The sequence below is a fragment of the Dipteris shenzhenensis genome, chromosome 11 (assembly GCF_047967505.1).
Source record: "Dipteris shenzhenensis isolate YYH24624 ecotype China chromosome 11, Dip_SZ_1.0, whole genome shotgun sequence".
NCBI lineage: Eukaryota > Viridiplantae > Streptophyta > Polypodiopsida > Gleicheniales > Dipteridaceae > Dipteris > Dipteris shenzhenensis.
Window position 1 is genome coordinate 4,123,240 of NC_141606.1, and position 24,524 is coordinate 4,147,763.

General features: G+C 41.7%; 1 protein-coding gene across 2 annotated transcripts; it reads right to left on the reverse strand.

Moving 5' to 3' along the window:
• Positions 1-2,856: 2,856 nt before the first annotated feature.
• On the reverse strand, positions 2,857-4,509 carry LOC147896508 (uncharacterized). 2 transcript variants are annotated; one of them, XM_087381666.1, is made up of 3 exons: positions 3,916-4,509; positions 3,611-3,796; positions 2,857-3,499 (listed from the first exon to the last, which is right to left on the reverse strand). In XM_087381666.1, exons 1-3 carry the CDS (start codon positions 4,432-4,434, stop codon positions 3,227-3,229), a joined length of 978 nt encoding a protein of 325 aa, XP_087237792.1. In that variant the 5' UTR covers positions 4,435-4,509; the 3' UTR covers positions 2,857-3,226. The 2 variants fall into 2 exon arrangements, with proteins under 2 accessions (XP_087237792.1, XP_087237791.1); XM_087381665.1 differs by having other exon boundaries at positions 2,857-3,517.
• Positions 4,510-24,524: the final 20,015 nt, after the last annotated feature.

A 24,524-nucleotide genomic window follows, 5' to 3' on the forward strand; every position in this document is an offset into this window, starting at 1 on the left:
AAAAAAAAAAGAAAAAAAGATTGACATTTGTCTCTGACCATTGCCTTGAATGCTCCTACAATAATCGAGAGCAAACAAGTTGCCTTGTTCAACTAATGAAAACTGTTTACAATTCAATAAAGCTTCCTACAAGTAATTAGATGGTCCCCAAAGCTCTCGAAGTAGTTGATTCACTAAAAAAAAGGGAGTTGGCACTTCAGAGTCGCACTAAAGGTGCACAAAAAGCGTCATGGGCACTAGCTCTTACAAAGGGCCCTAGGAAAAAAGATCCTTCAAGAATGGAAAAAAAGACCCTTACAAGACAAACCCTTTTCACCGATTGTATGCCAAATTTGTGAGTAATGACTGTTATTTGAATATTGTTTGTCATGAGCCCTTGTATCACGGATGTGAACAATAGAAGATCAACTTTAGTATTTTTCTACCTTCATTGTAAATAATATAGTTTTTCTTTCTTTTTGATTAAATAATAAAAGAGGCATACATCTATTGTTCTGATTTCAAAATGTAGCATGGTTCTGTCTGTCTGTCTCTCTCTCTCTCTCTCTCTCTCTCTCTCTCTCTCTCTCTCTCTTGCGTGCACACACGCATGCACGCACGCACGCATGCACAGACACGTGTGCACGTGCATGCATGTAGAGGTGGGATGCATTTGCACATTTGCATATAGACATGCACACCCATTTGAGTAGATGCACATCCACAAGAAAAATACAACATGGGTTTTTGGCTTTATATAGACCAAGGAGTTGAAAGAATGTGGCAAGATGCCATCAAGGGGAGAAATGACAACAATTGAACATGGCCAATTATGTCTCTGCACTTTTAGGAGTTTGAGGGGGAAAATTGAATGTTATAGGCAAGTTTGTTTGAAACTTGAGAAGTCCATTATAATGCCTCACTTTGATGAGGTAAAATTTTTCCCCCTTTAAGTAATACATATATACACATATAGTTTCTTTTACAAACAAATAATAATTAAAATGGGGGTTAAGGAAGCTCATCGAGGAAAAAAAACATTTCAAACAAGGGACAAAGAATCGCTTACACTAACTCACTCGAGGGCCAATGTTGGCACACCATTTAAAGCTTTAAAGTAGAATTGTAATTTAAATGGAAAGCACACCTTAACATACTACATTTCAAAGGGGAAGCAATTCTCACACCTTCACATGTGTAAACTCAAGTAGTGGAGGTATATATGAAAAAACTTTCAATATTGACATTTTTGTGAAATATGCAAAGCTTTTAAAATTTAAAAGACTTCATGTCTTCTGAGTATGTTTATTAGCACTAGGTCTCTTAAACACAATACTTTAGGATTGAGTTGAGTGAGAGTTTTGTGATCATTCTTAGTTTTTTATGAATTTTTATTAGGAATTTTAAAAATACTTAACCTCTCGCTCCTACATGGCTATAAATCAATTGGGGGGCTCCACTCTTCCTCCATGCTTGAGCTCTCCCTAGAACAATTGCCTTGGCTTCTTCTAGTTACAAGTCTTCAAGTCACTACAAGCTTTCCGATCGCCCATCCAAGACTCGCGTGTTTGTTTGTGAGCAAGGTGCTAAAGCCGGCTTGTTAACTGTTGAAGCCGTTGCCTTTAAAAAAGCATTTTCTATCCCAAAAGCCGTTTTCTAGAAAAACAAGTTTGCTTGTAAAAAAAATCCACTTTTCTTTTTTAAAGGGCTTTATGCCAACCAAAGGGGCTTTATGCTTGCCTGCGAAGAGATTGTCATTTACTAGATTTGTTTACAAACATAAAGCCAAAAAAATCCCCAAAAAGTTAACATCAACACTTTGCAAGTATCACTTGGAAAACCTTCAAGGAAAAGTAACACTGATTTACTTTCCAACTTTAATTTAGAGATTTTTTATTTTAGGGCAATGGCTTTGCAATCGATGTGAGAGCATGCAAATAACTATAGAACCTTGGCAAATCCTAATGGATCTTATGAGTCCTCGAAGAGTTTCTTTTTTATTATTTCTTAGTAAACAATCAACAATGTTCAAAGACCCATAAAACCCACAAGTTGGAACCAAGTGCTTTCGTGCATACGTGCACCCTTGTTAGAGAACTTTTAGGAGTAAGACCATTAAGCCCAAATATAAACAATATGGAGGGGGCTAGTGCAACTACATCAACATTTGTCCGCTTGCAATTTCCTCTACTTAGGACCCATATGCAAATGCTTAAGGCATTACTCTTGCATAAGCATCTAAAACATGAGCACTGAATCATGTTTTTGAAAAAGTATTGTTGTAGGCATTTGCATATGGTATTGCTGTAGGCATTTGCATATGGGTCTCAAATGCCTAAGGCTTTTGGAAATCACTACTTTTTTCTATTGTGCAAAAAGGATGTAGAGGAGGACCATCGAAAATAGCACCAAATGCTCTAAACAACATGATTCTATTCCCCCTAATGTTGAGAACCATTGATGTGACATTTCTTAATAACCTTCTCATATTCTCTTTGGTCGTTCCGACATGCGTCAAGAGAATATCATCCAAAATAGCCTCTTCCAAGGATAGAACATCTAAGATAGCCATTCCTACTTCCCCCCTTTTCCCCATCCATGACATAAGGCCTGTATGCCATTTTTTTAAAAATAGAGAATTCCACCATTATCCTTCAATCAAACGAGGTGCCAAAACCACTAGAGTCCCCCATTAGAAATGTATAAGGCAATTAAAAAAAATCTTCCCAAAAAAATTAGTGAGAAGAGAAAAAAAACAAGGTAGTACCGTAGGTAAAGATGGGGGCCAATAAATGTAGGTAACCAAGGTATAGAGCTCACTTAAGCACCATTAAATACTTCAATTTTTAAAGGTACCGGGTTTGCAAAAAAGTCAGCGTGAATCCATAATGCTTTAATGCTTTATAAGGGGGGGCTCCGTGGCCCTCAGGTCTTTCTTGTAAAGCCTTAGTAACAAGCCCGTGTGCCTTACCAAGGTAAAGAGTGACATTTATTCGTATCCTCAGCAATACACACACAGCTTTCCTATCAGTCAAACAATGAAACCGCCGAATTCGAATGAGAAGACGACCAACGCCTTCGATTGAAACATGAATTCCATGAGCTCAATCATGTGGTGCGGGTCTACACAGATAGAAAGCGCATGTACAGATGTATGGAGCTCAGCAAGCATAGCTAGAGTTTCATCAAGTTGAGCCTGAAAATCGCCTGCCATGATTCGAAGTAAGCCCAGTTAGCAATCAAAGGATCACAACGGAGGATAGTAGGTGCAGGAGCTGTGGAGGGGAGAGAGCAGAGCCATTGTCTTGGAGTTGACAACCAGATTGCAGGCTACTTGGGAGCAAAAACGGGACTTAACCATATTTCCCATTACAAAATACTGAGAGCAAATGAGGGCAGTCATTTGAAGCGGGATGCTGGCAGGGTTGTTTTGCGGCGTGGAGAGATCGCTGGGAGCTCCATAGAGGGGCACCTTGACGGCCTGAAGCACGACCGGTATTACCTTACGGCTGTTTTTTCCCTGCATGTAGTCATCCGTCTGGCAACAATAAAGAAGAAAACGTTGTCCAGTTAGGGGAGAAAGCAGATTGAGAGCATCTTGCCCCACATTGAAACCTTTGGGGAAACGCACCTGACTTGTTGCAATGTTGAGCTGCGAGTAGTCCAAGTCGACCTGAAGGGGAGAGAGGTGAGCTCCAAAATACTTCGAAGGGTTGCTGTAGTCGATTTGCACGGTGCAGTCGACCGTAAGCATCTGAGAAGGCACGCCAGATGCGTCCGTCCCTTGTCCCATGTAGAGATTGTGGAAGATGACATTCTGGGCAGAGCAAGATCCACGAAAAATTTGAGCCTGACTCTACGACGACTAAGTCCACAGCGTCACTCTTCTTACATTATCTTCACTTAATTGCTATTCAGTACGCAGAAATGCATTACCTTCACAGAAACAGCAGGACGCCCAGGCTTGCAAATGAGCCAGAAGACAAGGATGAAGAGGCCGAGGAAGACGGCACAGGAGAGGAGGACTAGCAAGATCATGTAGATCTGCGAGGCGGTGCTGCTTCTGCGTGATTCTGGCTCTTCCTCGATAACAGAGCAGGTCGACCAGCCTGCGAGGCCCTTCTCGGAGCGACCATTGTCGAGGCTGGGCTGAGGCTGGACTCTACGCGAGCCCGAGTGAGGTTTCCCTCTGCTTCCATGGTGGGAGGGCTGCGAGGCGGAGGAGTCGCGGGAGCGAGCGTAGGAATGGGAGGATTCGCGAGACGTCCTACCGAGGCCAGGGTGGAGGGGGGAGCCGATGGGGCTAAGGAGGGGGGTAGATTGGAAGGAGATCTTGGAGTCGCCGTCGTGGGAGTCGCGGGAGGGGCTCTGGACGTAGTAAGCAGGGCGACGGGGGGAGCGAGGAGGGGAGGAGCCAGGCAAGCTGGTGACCTCAGAGTCGGACTTGGCGTGCATGATGGAGAAGAAGGAGGAGGAAGGGGAAGGAGGAGGAGGGAAGGGATGGCTATGGCGAAGGAGAAGAGATGGGTTGACGGATTTGGAGCGAGCGAGGGAGATCTCACAGCTCATTTGGAGCAGAGGAAAGCTGGATCCTGGTCAGCGCCACCGCCGCACGCCATCTCCATTGCCGCCGGGATGCATATGGCGCTACCGGCCGCACAATTTAAGGTATCTTCCACCAACTGCCCCTCGCTACATTTTTCATCACCATCTGCTTCAACAGAAATCGAGGCTTGTTGATGCCCGCCAGCCAGGATCCTGCTCACCAACAAACAATGTTTGTTTCAGGTATACCTTGGTGCTTCTGCCATATTTACAGCCTTACACTCTACCCCCTCGCGTATCCTAAGAGTACATTCCCGCGAGGGCCTTTACTCCATGGAATGCCAGAATCTGGCGGAATTGCCCACTAGAGCGAAAGGCAGGGCAAATGCATTGAATGCTCCCGGTGTAACTCCGCCCCGTTGGAGACGAGGATTGCGCATCTTCACCCGAGCATTTCGGTACCCACAGCTTGGATACCTGCTCCAGCCGGTGGATCAATGCACCTAGCCAACGTTCTTTGAACCCTTCTCCACAAGATGCTCTCCTAATACAGGACCAGCGATGGCAGATGAATGTGCAACCTGCAGCGCAAGTTGTGAACCGGTACCATGCGGGCCTTGTCATCAGACGTCGGCATATTGAGAGCACTAGCGGGCATCGTGGGAACATAATGTGGCGTGGCGTCATTTGGCGGATGCTAGCGGAGCTTGGCGCTGAGAGCAAGCTCGCGGGAATGCACTCTAAGGTTAGAATTATCAAAATGCCACACCCTCGCCTTCAACCTTAGTTTCTCACTTTAACTCCCCCTTTCTCACCACGTTAGGTGTAGTGAGGTCCATCTCTTGGCAAGTTTTCAGGTGTAGTGAGATCCATTGGTTGGCAAGCTTGGAGCTTTAACATTACAAGTCTTCACATGGGAATATATCTTCTTGTTTTTTAGCTCTCTTGCTCGGTAAACTCTCCCTTTACAAGCCATTGTAAGAATAAACTAAGAGAATTAAAGGCACCTTTAAGTATAGATGTCTCGAAAGAGAGAATACACATCTATCATTACTAATTATAAAAGGAGCCAAAACCAATGTGATGACAAGTAGCAAAAGCAAAGCTATAATTTTAGATGAAAATTTGCTTTTATTTCAACTCCAAAACTTTAAGAGGTATAATTGCAAAGGATGCAACGTAGCCACATATACTATCATCAACTTTTATAGGTAGCTCACATGAATTTGCTGAGAGATATATATATATATATATATATATATATGTATATATATATATAATCCAACAATGGCAATATAAAGTGCAACCACCCACACACACACACACACAAGCCAAGATCAAAATTGAAAAGACATACTAGGCTACTACTGAATTCAAAATGGTATGCATAAAAAACGTGGAGATTGGAATACATTTACAAACGACCACGACCAAGTGTGTGTCATGGGGTGTGATGGATCAGACTCCACACTATGAATTTTTGCAAAGTTCAATGAACTTTCATGCTTACTACCTCAACAACAAATAAATAACTCATGACATCTTTCTTGGACAAATTCGTTATGCTTATTCCACTAAACAATTAAGGTGGATCACATATCGACTGCACTTTTGATGAACATACATCTACAATCATAGTCTTATCCATAGTACTAATCCTCAGTATACGGTTCGAATTTGTTATGATTTCGTCTCCTTGCATGTAGTTGGAGTTCTTTTCCTCTAATATGAGTTACATAGTCTCCTTCTAAATTTGAATAGGTTTGCTTTTATATAATATATATATGGATAGATATTGATTTAGAATGTTCCGCTAACTAGGTTGAGTCTCTGTATATCATATATATGTATAATTCTTTATAGATATTAAAAGCACTCTTTATATATATATATATATTTGGAGAGAGAGAGAGAGAGAGAGAGAGAGAGAGAGAGAGAGAGAGAGAGAGAGAGAGAGAGATGTATTTAATTTTATATCTATATATACGCCCTTTGAGTCCATGGCTTTTGATGAGGAGTGTCTTATTTTCTAAGATGGATTTTTGGACCTTAAGGTGAGGAAAGTGTAAAAGGCAATCTCATTTCTTTTATGGCTAGGTTGAGTCCCATTCAATTTGCGGGGTTGCTGCTATATGTGGTCAATGTTTTCTACCATGTTCCCTTCATGCTAATCCTTGGGTAGTCCTTTGTCATAGTTGTAAGGGAATGGGAAATTTTTGAAACCTTGAGTGCCAAAACATTTCGGGATGGGGAAATAGGGGAATGGGAACTAGGCTGCCATGTGGGTAGCACATAGGGCTACCACATGGGCTGTCATGAGGGCAACACATAAGCAGGCTACCACCGTTGAAAATAGTTTCAACAGTAGGACAGATTCACTCACACCTCTGGACCCCTCAGCTTGGAGTATACACTCTAGTAGATGATCACAATGATGCAAATCTCAGATAGAATAGACAACATAGAGATGAAAGAGAACTCAGATATAAATATCCACCAAACAATGGGGGAAAACTTACTTAAGATGAGCTCTACAAAACCTCTAGCAAGGTGTTGGGCTAAGCCCTAGATCTCTCTACCTAAGATGGTCTCTCACAAGTGTGTGTTGCACGGCCTATGGTGGAGGCTTCTACTGTATATTAGATGAGTGAAGTGGGGGGTGAAGAGGGCTTTATTTACCCCATGATCTGGGCCAATAAACTAGCCAAAAGGGGGTTGGCCCCCTACTATATACACCAACTAGATGGTCCCCTAACTGACTTGACAGGTCGGCCTGTCAGCCAACATTCTTCATGGGCTATATAAGGCCTATGTGTTGGGCACATCTGCTATGATTGCCAAGACATTGTGCAACCATGCAGACCCATCTACTAGACCCTGCTACTGCCCAAGAGATGGCATAATAACTAGTCCCAGAATGCACCTTAGATCTATGATGTCTATCACAAATCCTCACCTCTTTTGATGCCATCTATGTGTTGAGTATCCCTCGACAGCCCCGATCATCTATTGCACCCTTGTCCTCTCAAATTGGGGGCTCACAGGTGGGGACAATGATTTTTAACGCCCCCTCTCAATGACAAAACTATGTCGATACCCATGTGTCAAATGAGGTGCTTCAATTGCTCCTTTGGGAACACCTTCGCGAAGACATTTGATACATTATTGGTGATCGAACACTACATCAGCTACATGATATTATCAATGATGAGCTCCCATACTAGGTGCTAGTAGACTTTGATATGCTTCATTTGTGTGTGGAACACGGGGTTCCTGGTGATGGCAATGCAACTCTGGTTGTCACACATGATCACCATTGCATCCTCCTGAGTCACGTTCATGTCCTCAGAGAATTAACAGAACAGTCCTATAGCAAAGGAAATTTCTCACCTAGTGTTGGTGAGATAAAGTAGACCACCTACTATCCATTGATATTAAGATGCATCAACTGCATGAGATGCATCATGGATGCTTAGCTTCAGACCAACATCCATGGGAGTTATTGCCACCTTGCAATCTTCCATCCAAAACTGCTTAACTCCTTATAGTACTTCTCTAGAGAGATGAATATGCTGCTCTTCTCCTACTTCATTTTGATCCCAAGAAAATAATGCAGAGTTCCCAAGTCTGTCATCTCAAATTCCTCCATGAGTAGTTTCTTAAGTTGAGAAATTTTCTTTGAATGATATCCTCCAAGGATAAGATCATCCTCGTACAGGACAAGTACTAGCCGCAACCCCCCTCCACAAAGAGGTAGAGGTTTGCATCATATAGACTCCGCTGTAGCTTGATCTTAAAAAATAACTCATCTATTCACTAATACCATGCCCTTGGGGCCTGTTTCAGCCTGTACAGTGCCTTCTTTAGCTTGCATACCTTGGCTGTGGACCCTGGAACCTGAAAGCTTAGTGGCTGATCCACATATACCTCCTCCTCTGGGTTCCATTCAAGAATCCTGACTTCACATCCATCTAAAAGATAGGCCATCCATGATGAGAAGACAAAGAAACAATAGTCCGTATCATCACCATCCTGTTGGTTATGGGTGTAAAGGTCTCATCCAAATCAAGTCCCTCTGATTGTACATAATCTTTCACCACCAATCTTTCTTTGTACTTGTCTAAGCTCCCATTAGAAGTGAACTTCAGCTTATATGCCAATTTGGTACCAATCACCTTCCACTTGGGGGGCATTTCCACCAAATCCTAGGTGTGGTTCTTCAGAATGGCATCCATTTTCACCTTCATAGCATCCTGCCATTCTGGGATATCCTTTTCCTCCTCAAAGGATCTACGCTCCATGAGCTGAGCCACCATTGCAGAGTTCATGGAGGGAGTCTTCGCATTGTATTGAGATATCCACACTTTGGAACTGCTCTTAGGAATGTCAGTGACCCATGAGTATTTTAAAGTCTTGAAATAACCATGAGGTAGCTCCTTCTTTGCTGGAGGTGCCTACAGGGCTGGTATTGGTTCATCCTGCTCCTCCTTTGTTACGTCAACTATAATACCATGTGACCATAGTATAAGGCGAGAAGCCAGAGGGCTTGGCAACACTTGTATTAATAGGGAAAAATCTTTTGGCGAGCTTTTTAATGTGAGCTTTTTTACCATTTCCTTTGTTTTTGTGAGCTTTTTTTAGAAATCCATACATGTTTTTGTTATAAGAAAGATGGGGAGGTTAGAAAGAGGGGGAGAGGATATAGGATATATTCATTTTCATAGCATGTGGAAGGGGTGGAAGAGTGTATACTATGCACAAGGGGGGGGCAGATATGAGTGGCAGTAGGAGGCAAAAAATTATAGAAGATATGTCCATATTCAAAGTAGAAGGGAGGAACTATGGGAGATATGTTCATTTTAAAAGTGTATAATTTGAAAATTTTAACCTCATATTTGGATTCCTCGTCGAATTCCGGTCATTTTGAGTACCAACATGACCATATTGCGATAGAATTTGGAAAAATGGTGTTTTTGTCATTTTGGCCTGTTTTGGGCCTATTTTGAGTCTGCGCTAGCGCAGACTCAAAATAGGCCCAAAATAGGCCAAAATGAATTCATGACAAAAACACCATTTTTCTAATTTTTATCGGAATATGGTCATATTGGTACTCAAAATGACCAGAATTCGACGAGGAATCCAAATATGAGGTCAAATCTATCAAATTATACAATTTGAAAATGAACAAATTTCCCATATGCTCTCCCTTCCCCTTTACATTTAGTAGATGAACATAACTTTCACATTCCTCATCCTCTCTCTCCTCCTCGCACTCCTCTTTGCATACCTTATAAGTTCCCCCTCTAACTATGATAACGAATATATGTTCCAACTCCCCTCCCCTCCCTTCTCCATGCCACTTTACCCATGTGCCCATCCCTCCCCTTTTCCTTTATCCCCCCTCCCCCCCCTCTCTCCTCTTAACTGCAACCACAACCCAAACTTTCCACCCACCCCACTCCATGACCCCCCCCCCTCTCTCTCTCTCAGGTGAATGAAAAGCTCACAATATTCATGAAAACTAAAAAAAAGCTCATGACAAAAAGCTCACCAAAAAATCACACCCGTATTAATAGGGCCTAAAGGGCTTGGGTCTAGGGTCACGCCTAGGCCTAGGCATTTATGAGGTGGTGCATAAGGAGTCCTAGAGAGGGCTATAAAGAGAGGAGTCCCTTGTGGGGCATGTGGCACCAAAGCTGGAGGCGAAGTGGCAAGTGCTGAGCAAGGGAGAGGATTTTGGAAGGAGAGATCCACATGGAAAGTGGACAAGGAAAGGAACTGAAGGTAGTTTACAAGAGGTATCAAGGGAGCTCATGGAATCCATGGTTGGGAGGTAATTGCAGAAGAATCCCTCTATGTTTGAGGAGTTGTTACATTGGTATCAGAGCAAGACGACTTGAGAAGTCTATGGGATTCAAGTTGCTAAGGGGAAGCTTCGTTTGAGGCTCTTTGAGCACTTGTTCAGTCCTTTTTCCACTGTCCCGGACCCTCTTAGAATCTTTAGATTCAGAATTGGAGTCATGATGGTGCTTCACTATGGAATCCATAGTGTGAATAAATTCCAATTCTGAGACACACTGTGCTGCCAAAAGGAAGGTGTGAAGGAGCGGTTCATCGAAATCTAGTGGGACGAACCGATCAACAACGTAGAATTGATAACTGGTTGGGTAGAAAGAAAGGACAGGAGGGGAGATGGAGCACAACAAGGGTGGCAAAAGCTATAGAGATCATTTGCGAAGGTGAAAGCAAGGATATCAACCACGGTTGCTCTTGTGAATGCAGAGGAGAAATGGATGGCAAGTATATAGTCACGTTTGATGCAATAGTGAATAAACTCCAAGCTTAGCAAGCACATAGAGGGCACATAGACAACGAGCCAACATAGATGGCAAATGCTCTTGTGGGAAAATTACGAAAGAAGCTACTATTCTTGGGAGGTGTTACATCGATAAGCAACGAGGATGAATACGAGGGTCGCGAGGATGAAGAGGGAGTGTAACAATGCTATGATAGAGGGATAGCTTGGCTGTTTGAAAGAAGGAGTAATCGTAGTCTTGAGCCATGGTCATTTCATAGCTATAGCCTACAGATTTCTGTCGTTCATGAACTTACACAGAAAATTCATTGCAGAGACATGGTTTCTAGACATTAAGAAAAGCCACGCCATTTCCTAAAGGTCCAAGGCTTTCAAAAAAAAAAACCACCTCATCATATGTATTTACACCCCTCTCCAAAGTCTCAAGAGTCTTTGCTTCTTTTCGACAGTCCTAAGGCATATCATCCTCTTTTTCTCTAAACCTTGCCAAATTCAAAGAAGAAGATCGAAGCGAGGAGTTCAAGATTTCAAAGAGAGAAGTTTGAGATAGAAGATAATGAAAAGGTGGAATCAAAAGTGAAGATTGCTTGCGAAGTAAAGGACGCATCGATTTCAAAGACATATCCAAAACCTCGAACAAATATCAGGGAAGTGGCATCATATTTTTCTCTTTGACATAAAGCATTTTGCTTTATTATTTCAAGAAAATACACATTTTTGAAAATGACAACTCTAGAGGGATGATATGGTTAGAGAGGTTGAGGAAAGGGCTAGAAAAGGAAAAGCGATAGTTGGAGAGGAAACACATGAGGAGGTACAAATTGTAACTCAAGAGGATAACGTGGAAATGGAGGACATAGACTACGGTGATTATGGAATTATGTATACGAAATTCACTAAACTTGAAACTCCAATGCAAAATATAGAAACATAGCTAGGAGTTATTAGTGATACATTGAAAACCCTAGCTGAAGCCATAACTAAGCTAGCTGATTCTCAATCAGTAGCTATGACAAAAAAATCGCCGATTCCTCCTAATCAAGTTGAGAGGTCCACCTCTCAACTTAGAGAAACCTCTAATATCCTTAAGGACTTGAAGTCGCCAATTTTTAATGGGGAAGAAAAGGAGTGTAATAAAGATGCGATTAATACGTTCTTGCAAAAGTGGCAAGACTTCCATCAGCTCAAGAATACTCCTCCTAAAAATCAAGTCGTGGAAGCAGGTCTTTCCCTTGAAAATAAAGCCTATAAATGGTGGATGAGCCTTAGGGAAAGTGATAGAATTCCTAGGTATTGAACCTGATTTTCAACAAGCCTTCCTAAAAAGTTTTGATCGGAAAATGAATTAGAAAGAGCGTGGAAGGCTTGGGACAATTGCACTATGGGTAAAAACACTCCAGTCCAGTACATAACAAACTATAGGGAGGCAGTCCTTAAGCTGAAGGGAATTGATGAATTCTAAAAGATAAGAAGTTTCATGAGAGGTCTCAAAGACATAAGGTTGAGGTGAAAAGAAATTCTCCTAAAACCTTTGAGGAAGCTATTAAGTATGCCCAAATATACGATGATACGATGGGGAAACTCAAAGTTGAAACTTTAGAGCAAGCAAGTTTTGTTCCAAAGTTCAACAAATTTCCCAATTTGAAAAGGAAGGGGCACTTTAAGAAGGTGGTTCCTCAGGTACCACCTAAGAAACCTCAAACACAAAATCATCCTCTCTTGAAGAAAGAGGATTATGAAAGGGCTAGGCAAGAAAATCTTTGCTTCAAATGTTTGGGCAAAGACCATGCTACTTGGAATTTCCCTAAAAATAAACAAGCGAGAGCTAAAGCCCCAAAAAAACCTCCACAAAAACAAGTACATGTGGTGAAAGTGTTGCCGCTTAATGGTACTGAAAAGTACACTGAGGTAGAGGTCTATCATGAGGATTGTTTATCATTGGCAATGTGGCAGCCCACCTTTGGTCCTCATGATTTAATGAGGATGCATGGAAAAATTAAGGGGCAAAGAGTAAGATTGATGGTCGATGATAGTGCAACACATAATTTCTTGAACTACTCTAAATACAGTTCATAAGAGGTATCAAGGGAGCTCACAGAAGCCATGGTTGGGAAGTAATTGCAGAAGAATCCCTCTATGTTTAAGGAGTCATTACATCCTCCTCTTCCTTGGGTGTTTCATTCTTCTCCACATCTTTGATGGTCACCCTAGGTTGGGGTAGTGTCAAAAGTTCCCAAACCTCCTCTTCATCCTAGGGCTCTGTCTCTTCAAAGACCATGTCCCTGCTACTAATAAAAATCTGCTTCTTCATTTGGTCGAAGAGGTGATAAGCCCTAGATTTTTCCCTGTACCCAACAAAGATACATCTTCTACTTTTGGAATCAAGCTTCATCCATTCGTCCTTATATACATGAACACATGCATTTAAATTGAAAATCCTCAAGTGAGATATTGTAGGTTTATTAATCATAGTGAGCTTTGTATGGAGTCATATTGTCAATAGCCTTGTTGGTCTTGGTTCTATTGAGGATGTGAATGGCAAAGTTCATGGCTTCACCCAATAAGCTTTTGAGAGACTTATCCCTTAAACTTGTATCTATAATGGTCCTATGGTTTTGCTTAGCAACTCCATTTTGATGAGATGTGCAGGCTATAGTAAGTTGTCACTTAATCCTGTGCTTCTTACCAAAATCATTGAATTTGGTAGAAGTGAACTCCCCCCCTCTGTCTGTGTGGAAGGCTTTGACTTCTCCACATCTCCTTTTATACCTTGGCCTTCCATTTCTTGAATTTCTCATAAGCTTGAGATTTCTTGGCCAGGCATATATCCAGGTCGTACGACTAAAATTATTTACAAATAATCGAGAATAGTGTGAACTTGTAATGAATTTGTCAACATTGGGCCACAAATGTTGGAATGAATGAACTCCAATGGCTTCTTAGCCCATCATGAGGTCTCCTATGGGACCTTGTCCCTGTGTTGCTTGCCCTCCAAGCAAGCCTTGCAGACACGATCATTGCCTGCAATCAGTGGAAGTCCATCCACCATCTTGGACTTCTACATCTTGGCTAGAGTGCTATAGTTGATGTGACTAAACCTCTCATGCCATAATTTGGATCTTCCATGGTCCCCATGTATTAACAAGATGTTGAGCTAGTATAGCCCATGATTTTCGACACCTTGAGCCACTACCTGTCCATTCTCCTTGGATGTGATAGTGACTTTGCCATTATTGAATAGTACTGACATGTTGTGGTTGTGCATCTAGTTAATAGACAAAAGATTCCTGCACAAGTTCGGTACATAGAGTACACCGAATATCACTCCTATTCTCCTTCAGTCGTGATGAATGGAATACTATCAACGCGCTTCACAAGGCATGTCCAGTTATCCCCCACTCTTACCTTGGAGTCATGATGGGTAACTTACATGGTCTTGAACCACTCCTTCTTGTTGACATGTGCTTTCAGGCTCTAGTATCAACATACCAACCTTCCTTGCCTTTGCTCACTACATAAGCTAAGTATTACTCAAAGTGCATCGGTAGTGACAATTGGCTAAGTTAGTGTTTGACTCCTCCTTGTTGTTGGACTCCCTCTTTCGCTTTAGGTCTACCTTATTCTTTGGGAATTCCTTGGTTGAATGACCAAGTTTTCTTGTAGTAGAAACATTTCATCTTCTTCTTCCTCTCAACGTCCTTGCCTTTTCCAAGCTTGCCTGTTGTTGCCACAATTGCTTTCTTGTCTGAATGATTGAAGAGATTTTGACGAGCCTCCTTTCGCAAGGGCCAAGTTATTTGAATGTGAGACGCTTGGTCTTGTGTCCTGTAATGACTATCATCACAAAGCTCTTGGAGCTCCTAGGTAGCTTGTGAAGTGCCAGCTGACTCGAGTCTACCTTCTAACTAACTGAAGTGAGTTGGTCTCTCACCACCTTGATCTTTGTCAAGTGGTCATGTATGTTTTCTCCCTCACGCGTGTCCAGATTGTACAACTGATGCTGGAGAGAGGATCCGAGATGTATTGTTTGTCTCATATGGATCCTTTAATATGGCCCACACCTCTACAAATGTCTTCGCCATCTAGATATGAGGAATCATTGCATCTGTCGGTCATGTCTGCCAGCATGGTTAGGGCTTGGTCATTCTTATCCTCCCACATTCTGAGTTCATATGCCTCACTAACATTAGTAATCTTCCCTTGTCAAATGTGTGCTTCGGCCTTTCATCAATGCCGGTCACAAGCTTCCATAGATTTTGAGCCACAAGCTGGTTCCAGATCTTCACCTTCCATATGGGTACATCGACTTGATATGTTTGCTACTCCATGGGCTTGTTCAAATCATGGAGTAATTTTTTATCAATTGTTGCTTTGTCTTGTAGCCATGTTTAGAGATTCAAAAGGGTCTAATAGTACTTTATATCAACATTGAAAATATATATTGCATACTAGTTTTAATCTTGGCTTCCTCTCTAGAAGATTGCCATTTTTTTGCTTTGCTTCTTCACTAGAAGATTATTCTTTCTTAGCTTCCTCACTAGGGGATTCTCATTTTAGCTCTTGTTGTTGCTGAACTTGTCTCTTATGACTTCATTTTTGAGTTTTATATTCTTTTATTCCTTATATTTTTTCCTTTGAGTGTCCTTTTAGGCTTAGGAAATCTAAGAGATATGGTGAGAGTCATCGGAGAATATAATAATTGGTCCAAAATCAAACCATCTTTAAAAGATTCTTGAGTTAAAACTACATCTAATGTTTCATTATCAACTTAACTTTTAACTTCTTTGATTCTCATGGGAGAATACAAAGAATTGATCAATTAGTTTCTTGGGTTGCACTTTCTAAATATCATTGACATCCATTTTGACTTCTTCTCGCACTCTCAAGTGCAATAGGTTTTGTATGTCCTCTACCTTCTAATCAAGAACTTCTTTTTGAACTTGGTTTGATTATCCATCTTTGAGCACATCATTTTTAGATATGTGTTCAACCTATTCTTCAACATTTTTTTTGATGTACTAGTATTTTATTGAAGGTTCACATTGAATATTGTTTTCATATTCATTCTCATCTTCAAAAATGAATGAACTATCTTGATTTTAGAGTTGGTCCTAATTTCTAGTTTGCTATAGAATTTTAATTTCTTGCAAACCTTTAGTTTTCTAGAGATTGTTGGTTTCATGCAAAATTTTAGTTTGTTGAAGATATTCAATTTCATATAGATTTTAAGTTTATTGTCCCACATTGTCTTGATATTTTATGTCAATTTATCTCATGATCTTGAATTTTGATTAGCTCTAAATCATGGTCATCATTTTTTATTATCTTTGGATCGTTTTATTGATTTTTATTATCTTTGCATTATAATTTTTGTTTATCTCTTGATCATTGTTGTGATCTCTGATTATGTTTGGATCATTATTTTAATTAGTTGATAATGTTTGGATCAAATTGGATAAAAAATCTACACGTCCCTCTTTGCAAAATCAAGGCCACTCTAACCATCAGAATGTCGCTAAGAAATAAAAACATAAGAAGTTATAAGATGTTGGGTTTAGATAGCTAACATTGTAGACACATCCATTCAAGTACGATGGAGAACCACACCTCTAGATTACAAGATGATAAGTAGATATTAAAATTATTGTTAGGCACCAAATTCTCCTCCATATGGATTATTCTTTCAACTCATAGGCTTTATATAATCTACCATTACTAAAATAGAATTTGTATTCAAGTAAATCAACATCATCATGACCTAATTAGCCAATCCACAAGTTAAAGCTAGTGTAAAGATAGGGACATTCGAGAACTTGTCTTATCTCTTGTGGCTCACTGTGTTCTTCTAGCATATTGAGCCTCTCCAATATATCCATCCCAACATAGGAGCAAGTAACATTAATAACTTCATCACTACAATATAGATTAGAATCAACATTTGAATCAATCTTATAATCCTTCTCCAATTCTTATACTACTGACTAGAGTAATGCTATCCTCTTGTGGTGAGAGCATGATTTACATCTACTGCCTTGTGATCATTATTCTTATCACCGGCATTATCCAAGTTTTTCAAAAAATTTGACAATTTATCTCAAGCCTTATCTAGCATTTAAGATGAAGATTCTTTGTAAAATGATTAAATGATCTTCTATAACAATTGCACTAAATACATCATGCATTTATATTTAGATTTTATCACCATTTTGATAAGGTTTACACAAATTGAGAGTGCTCTCAACGGAAGCAAGAATGGAAGAAGGAGAGAGAGAGACAGAAAGCCACACAAGTTTGGTGGGTGCAGAACCACCCTAATCTTCTTTTTCATTCATTTATATATGTGTTTGAGTATTGTACATAATCGAGGTTAAGGCACAGTGACCTTTAACCCCCACAACCTCCCACTTAAAGGACAATGTGCCTTTAAGGGAGAACAACCAGTGAGCATACTATCCAATGCCCATCAATACACGACAATACTCAAACCGCTGACTAGGTAGACTCTTCGTCAGCATATCTGCAGGGTTATCATCTGTATGAACCTTGACAAGCTCTATGCGCTTGTCCTCAAGTACCTCCCTAATGAAATGGTACCTGACCTCAATGTGTTTGGTCTTTGCATGAGAGACCGGATTCCGTGCTAGCTGAATAGCACTCATGGAATCACTATGCAATGTCGGTACACTTGTATGAATCCCCAAATCTCCCACTAGCCGATCAAGCCATATAGCCTCCTTGAAACCCTCTGTGGCTGCAACATACTCAGCCTCTGTGGTAGACAAAGCAACGCACTTCTGTGCACGAGACATCCACGACACTGCACCACCTGCAAAGGTGAACACATAACCAGAAGTGGATCTCCTACTATCCACATGCCCTACATAGTCTGAATCTGTGTACCCAAGTACATGCATGTCTCCTTTACCAAAGCAAATGCACATCTCCTTGGTACCCTTCATGTACCTCATGATGCACTTAACTGCCTCCCAATGCCTCTTTCCTGGATTAGCCATATATCGGCTAACAACTCCCACTGCAAATGCAATGTCTGGTCTAGTAGCTATCATAGCATACATAAGACTCCCAACTGCTGATGCATAAGGAACCTTGGCCATCATGGCCCTCTCCTCATCTGATTTGGGACTATCTGTATGACTCAGTTTCACATATGGAGGCAATGGAGTACTCACTGCCTTCCCCCCCTCCATATTGAAACGCTGTAATACTTTTGTAACATACTATTTTTGTGAAAGCCAAAGGAGTTTCCTACTCCGATCACGCGTGATGCGCATACCAAGAATATGACCTGCAAATCCCAAATCCTTCATATCAAAGGCCTCATGCAACTTGGCCTTTAATGCATCTAGCTCATAAGTATTCTTGCTAGCCAATAGCATATCATCCACATATAGTGCCAGGATTATCAGGCTATTATCCTTAGCCCTTTTTTAGTGTAGAGGCAGTGATCAATTTCACTCCTTCTAAAACCCTGGGACCGAATGAAAGCATCAAACCTCTGATACCATTCTCTAGGTGCTTGCTTAAGACCATAGAGACTCTTCTTCAGCTTGCAAACTAAATGCTCTTTGCCCTTTTCTTCAAAGCCTTCCGGCTGCACCATGTAAATTTCCTCATGCAAATCCCCATGCAAGAAAGCTGTCTTGACATCCATCTGCATAAGCTCCATATCCTCTGATGCCACTAGTCCAAGCATGCATCTAAGTGTGGTCATCTTCACAACCGGAGAGAATATCTCATCAAAGTCCACACCCTTCTCTTGCTTGAACCCTTTAGCAACCAAACGGGCCTTGTACCTAGGCACATCATCACCTGTGACCTTCATTTTATAGACCCATTTACATGGCAATGCTTTCTTTCCATGTGGCAAAGAAACCAAGTCCCAAGTCTTATTCTTCATAAGTGAACTCATCTCTGATTGCATAGCATACTCCCACTTGCGTTGATCCTCACGCATCGTAGCCTCTCTGTAGCAAGAAGGCTCCCCGCAATCAGTAAGCATCACATAGTCTACCCCTGGAACAAACCTATCAGGTGGTCTAGACACTCTAGATGATCTTCTCAAGGGCATTTCAGCTTGCTGTCCCACTTGCATATCAGCCACATTTGGCTCATCATTTCCACCAATAGATGATCCATCATCTACCCTTGATTGTATACCTGTGGGAGTACTTGGTGGTACCATTTCTTGCACATTTGGTGCATGGACAGCTTGCTGTCTATCAACATAGGCAGGTGGATTCACATCCTGGAAAGTGATTCTCCTCATTTCCACATCCCTCATGGGTGCCTTATGCATCTTCTTCTCATTGAAGACCACATCATGGCTGCGTATGATCTTCTTTGCTTCTAGATCCCAGAGACGATAGCCCATCTCTCCACTTTCACCATAACCTAGAAAGATGCATTTCCTAGACTTAGGATCTAGCTTCTTTCGAAGCTCTTTTGGCACATGTGCATATGCCTCACACCCAAATATACGCAAATGAGAGTAAGAGGGCTTCTTTCCACTCCATGCCTCTTCACGAATACTACCATCCAAACTCTTACTAGGTGATCTATTGATCACATGCACTGCAGTCTTCATTGCCTCAGCCCAAAAACCACCAGAAAGACTTGCATTGGAAAGCATGCATTGCAACCTTTCTTGAATGGTACGGTTCATCTTTTCTGCAACTAGATTTTGCTCTGGAGTATGAGGGGATGTGAGCTCCCTCTTAATCCCACGTGTATCATAGAAATGCTGAAATTCATGAGAGAGATACTCTCCACCATTGTCAGTCCGTAGGCATTTAAGCGTTCTACCTGACTGATTCTCAACCAAGGCCAGCCATTTCTGAAATACCTGGAACACATCACTCTTCCGAGCTATAGCATAAGCCCACACTTTCCTAGTTGCATCATCAATGAATGTCACATAGTATTCAGCCCTGCCTAATGACCGTGTAGGCATGGGACCACATACGTCTGAATGCACCAAATCAAGCATTTCAAACTCTTTCTTTTCCCTTCTTTTATGGGCTGATTTAGTCTGCTTCCCATAGAGACAATGCTCACAAAATTCAAAATCAGAGAAACTCAAATGCGGTACACAACCCAAACGGCATAAGAGTTTCATTCCATTCTGGCTCATGTGCCCCAACCTGCAATGCCACAAAGAAGTGCTTGGCTGCTCGGTTATTGCAACAACATGATCAAATACCCCTGATACATGTAAGGGATACAAAGTCCCACACTTGGCACCCCTGGCCAAAAGCATAGAGCCCTTTTGAATTTTCCAACTCTGAAAGCCAAAAGTGGTGTGAAAACCAGCATCATCTAGCTGACCCACTGAAATAAGACTCTTGGTCAGCTTAGGCACATGTCTCACACGTTTCAAAACAAATGCAGACCCATTTGCAAAAGAAAACTTTATGTCACCTGCTCCCACTATGTCACATGCATAGTCATTTCCAAGATGCACACAACCTGTCTTTCCACTATCATAAGTGGAGAACCATTCCCTATGGGGAGTAACATGGAATGAAGCACTAGAATCCAAAATCCAATCCTGGGAATATGCATCATCTGAAGTGGTAAGCAACTCTGCAGATAAACTAGACATGAAGAGAACATCATTGTCACTATCACGTGTGACTGCATTGATCTCCTCGATCTTCACTTTTCCTTTGTCCTCCCTTGGACTCTCTTCCTTTTGATTTGCACCCCAATTTGCATTCTTTTTCTTATCCTTTTGCTCTCTTTTCAGCTTGTAGCAATCCTTTTTCATATGGCCCTTCTTGCCACAATGGTAACACTCAATGTTCCATGCCCTGGATTTGCTACGAGACTTCCCTCTTTCTTGGGACTTCCCCCTGAACTGTGATCTGCCCCTTTGCACATTTAAGGCTGCATCCTGCTTGGTGCCATCCATAGACTTCCATCTAATCTCCTCGGCCAACAAGCTACCCACATCATCAAATTTCAGTACTCCACTAGGTGCAGAGTTACTGACAGCTGTACGGAAGGTATCCCATGAGGATGGCAATGAACATAAGAGAAATATTGCCTTAGTCTCTGCATCAAAATTCATTTTCTGAGCCTGAAGCTGGCTGAAAATAATATTGAATTCATTCAAGTGAGAAGCAATGGAGACCCCTTCCTTCATCTGCAGCTCAAACAACCTCTTCATGAGGTAAACTTTATTAGAGGCAGTTTCCTTCTCATAAGTGGCACACAGTTTCTTCCACAAATCTTCCGTAGTCTGCTCATTTACTACTGTGAAATAAACTGACTCTGCAAGATGAAGTCTAATAGTAGACTTTGCTAATGCATCCAACTCATTCCAATCATCCTCAGACATATTTGCAGGCTTAGCTTCAATCCCTGCCAAGGGTTTAATCTGCTTCTTTTGAATAAGCACATCTCTTATTTGTTCTTTCCATAAAGAAAAGTTTGTCCCATCAAACTTTTTAATGCTGAAAAACTCCTTTTCAGACATGGAAGAGGATGCCATGATACAAATGAAACAAAATCCCAAATGCTAGTGCCTGCAAGAGAGAATCACACCAAATACCAGGTGCACCCAAATGTGTATGCCACAATAGTGTGAAATATCACCAAAGCTCAAAGCTCAAAGCATCAAAAGATGCATCTGACTCATGTGCATATACTATGCATCCATATGAGCAAATCTGGCCCAAAAGAAAATGCCAATAAGTGCCAAATGACTCAAGCATAAACACTGTCCACTGGCATATGCATCAATAATGTCTCATCCAAGAGAGCATAGCACTATCAGTGCATCACCTGCAATGTTTCAAAGCTGTCCCTCAGCATAAAATAGCATCCATGTGCAAAGCGTCCATAAAAAATAGCATCCCACAAGGCAATTTGGGCCTATCAGCGGATCCAATAAGGACCGCAATGCATCCAAATGGCCTATAAATCATCCATTGCAACCCAATGCATACCACGAATGAGTGCACACTGCTCAAACTACAACTAGAGTGATCTGCATAAGGTATGCTCAAGAAATCATAGTCCCACGGTAATGAGCGCTACTGAAAATAGAACCTGAGATGCCTCAAAACATGGGCGCCATTGCATAATCGGACTCAGCAAGAAAATCTACAAATATCTCTCTTCTGCCAGAATCCAAAATCCCAACCGATGAGTGAGAAATGGGAGTCAACAGTTATCCATTGCCATGTGGCATAAATCTAAGGTTTCAAAACCTTAGAATGAAAAATGCATAACAGAGAGACGAAATCGAATACACAGAGATTTATAACTATGAAAATCCTCCACCGAATCATGCAAGAACTGATAGGTAGGGGTTTTTGGGCGTCCGAAACGCAATGGGACAGACGGTTTTGGAAACCGTGGTCTCAATCACTGGGTCCAACACACGGACTGAAAAACGTTTTTGGAAACAGAGCTATCTGTAAACTCCACCGGAGTACGAATGATGAGCAACATAGAAGTTTTAGGACCTCCTGAGTCCACCGGAACTGACAGATCTGCAAATGGTTGCTCCAAACTTGAGTTCCAACACCCGGGCAAAAAACGCAGGAACTGACACAGTGAGTCAGAAATCCACTGAAATGATCCCAGATTCAAGAATGAAGGTGTTTCCAAGCTCCTGAAGTAATGTGGACACCAAAAGCAAGCAATAGTTGCCTCTACAAGTCAATATGGAGTCTCTGTCATCGAACGGAACAGGGAAAAGCTCAAAAAAAGACTTTTTCTTTGAAAGCTCTTAACAGGCTCTCAAAACCACTTCGTAAAGCCAAAGTGACTTTTCCAAAGGTTCCTCCAAGGTCTCTGCACACTCGGATGCAAGTAAAGTCACCCACAAAGCTTCCCACAGAGCTTCTCCTTCCTCCCACAGAGTTGCTGAGCTTCCAAGCATTCACGCATGCTCAGCTAGATCACCCGGGCTCTGATACCAGTTGAGAGTGCTCTCAACGGAAGCAAGAATGGAAGAAGGAGAGAGAGAGACAGAGAGCCACACAAGTTTGGTGGGTGCAGAACCACCCTAATCTTCTTTTTCATTCATTTATATATGTGTTTGAGTATTGTACATAACCGAGGTTAAGGCACAGTGACCTTTAACCCCCACACAAATATAGGCACTTTGATGTGGTATGACCCTTCTTTAAATAAATTTATACTATTTCTTTGTCTTTTTCTTTCCTATTACTTCAAAAATTAGAATTCTATCATTGAATACGTATGCAATATGGAATAATCCTGATTTGATTAAGTGTTAGAATATTTGTGAAAATTTAACCTTGGAAATATGGCTTGCACTTTTTGCATGTTGAAAACCTACAAAACATATTTTTAGTTGTAGAATCAACTCCTGAAGTCGATAATCAACCTTGATGATAAAGGCAACACTAAAAAGTCCAAGGAAAGGACATATGTATGAAGGAGATGAAAGCCCACCAAGAAAGAAAAAGAGTTACTTGTAGGTGGTTTACAACCTCTTTTCTTCTGTAACATAGCCTATTAGAAAATCTTTCTGTTGTATCATAGGCTATTAGAAATATTATGTAAGTACTCTCTATCACAATGTATTAGAAACCTACATAAATAATCTCCCTTCTTCTCTATCTTTTCACAAAGTCCATATATTCTTGAAGAAAACTCTTGGATTTTAAGAAGGCTTATGATAGGGTAGAGTGGCCTAGTCTATAGGCACCATGCAAATGTCGGGTTTTTAGACAAACAAATTCGAGGGTTTTGCCTTCTATGCAAGGACTACCAGCCTGATGCTGGTTGGAATCCATATGGGGAAGGCCTTATCCCTCTCCCACTAGTACAAAAAAACTCTTTCTTTGTCCTTTCCTCTCTTTTTTTATGGTAGAGGCACTTGGTTATTTTCTATGCTCCCAAGCAATGATCTATTGCTCCCAACCTGCCATAACAAAGGAGCTATTAGATTCAAATTGGGACTAGTGGGCTGTTGCTCCCAAGTTGCCATAAGAGGAGGAGATATAGATTGTAGATTACACGATACTTTGTGGCTAGAGGGCGTTCAAGAAGCCCTAAAGAGGTATTGTTTGGCATCTAGGGTGAGGTCTCCCCATGCCTACTATCTTCCCCCCTCTCAGCCCCCATTTGCCTCCCCTCTATTCTTGCATTCATCCCCCATCTCCTTCATCTAGATGCCTCCCCTCTCTGCTCACATTCATCCTCCCCTTATCTGTAAGAAAATAGTACGCAGCGGAAGATAACAACAAAACGCAAGTACACGATGGAAAGCTGGAGAGAATACAAAAAATTCTGATATACCAAACTGCTGATACAACTGATGGTTGGCTGTCCACCCGTGCGCTCTACAGATAGAGCTTCGATGGTGATCTAGACAGATGCTGGATGGAGGACTATGAGCGTGAAGAACTGGTGATCTGATGATAGGGGGTGGCCACTTATATAGTGTAAGTGGTTGACGGTCGGCCCTGTAATAGGCAGTCGGCCTAATAGACAGTCGGCCTGGAAGACCAACCGACCCTTCAGAAAACATGCCGTCGGGCTTTGCCCCCAGACCCCCACCGGGGGCCTGCGCCCCCCGGACCCCCTGCTATCGAGGGGGCTATCGCCCCCCCGAACCCCCCCTTTGTGCAGACGGGTATCTACTCTTGGCTCCTAAGCCGTCTCATAACCATCTGGTCTACTC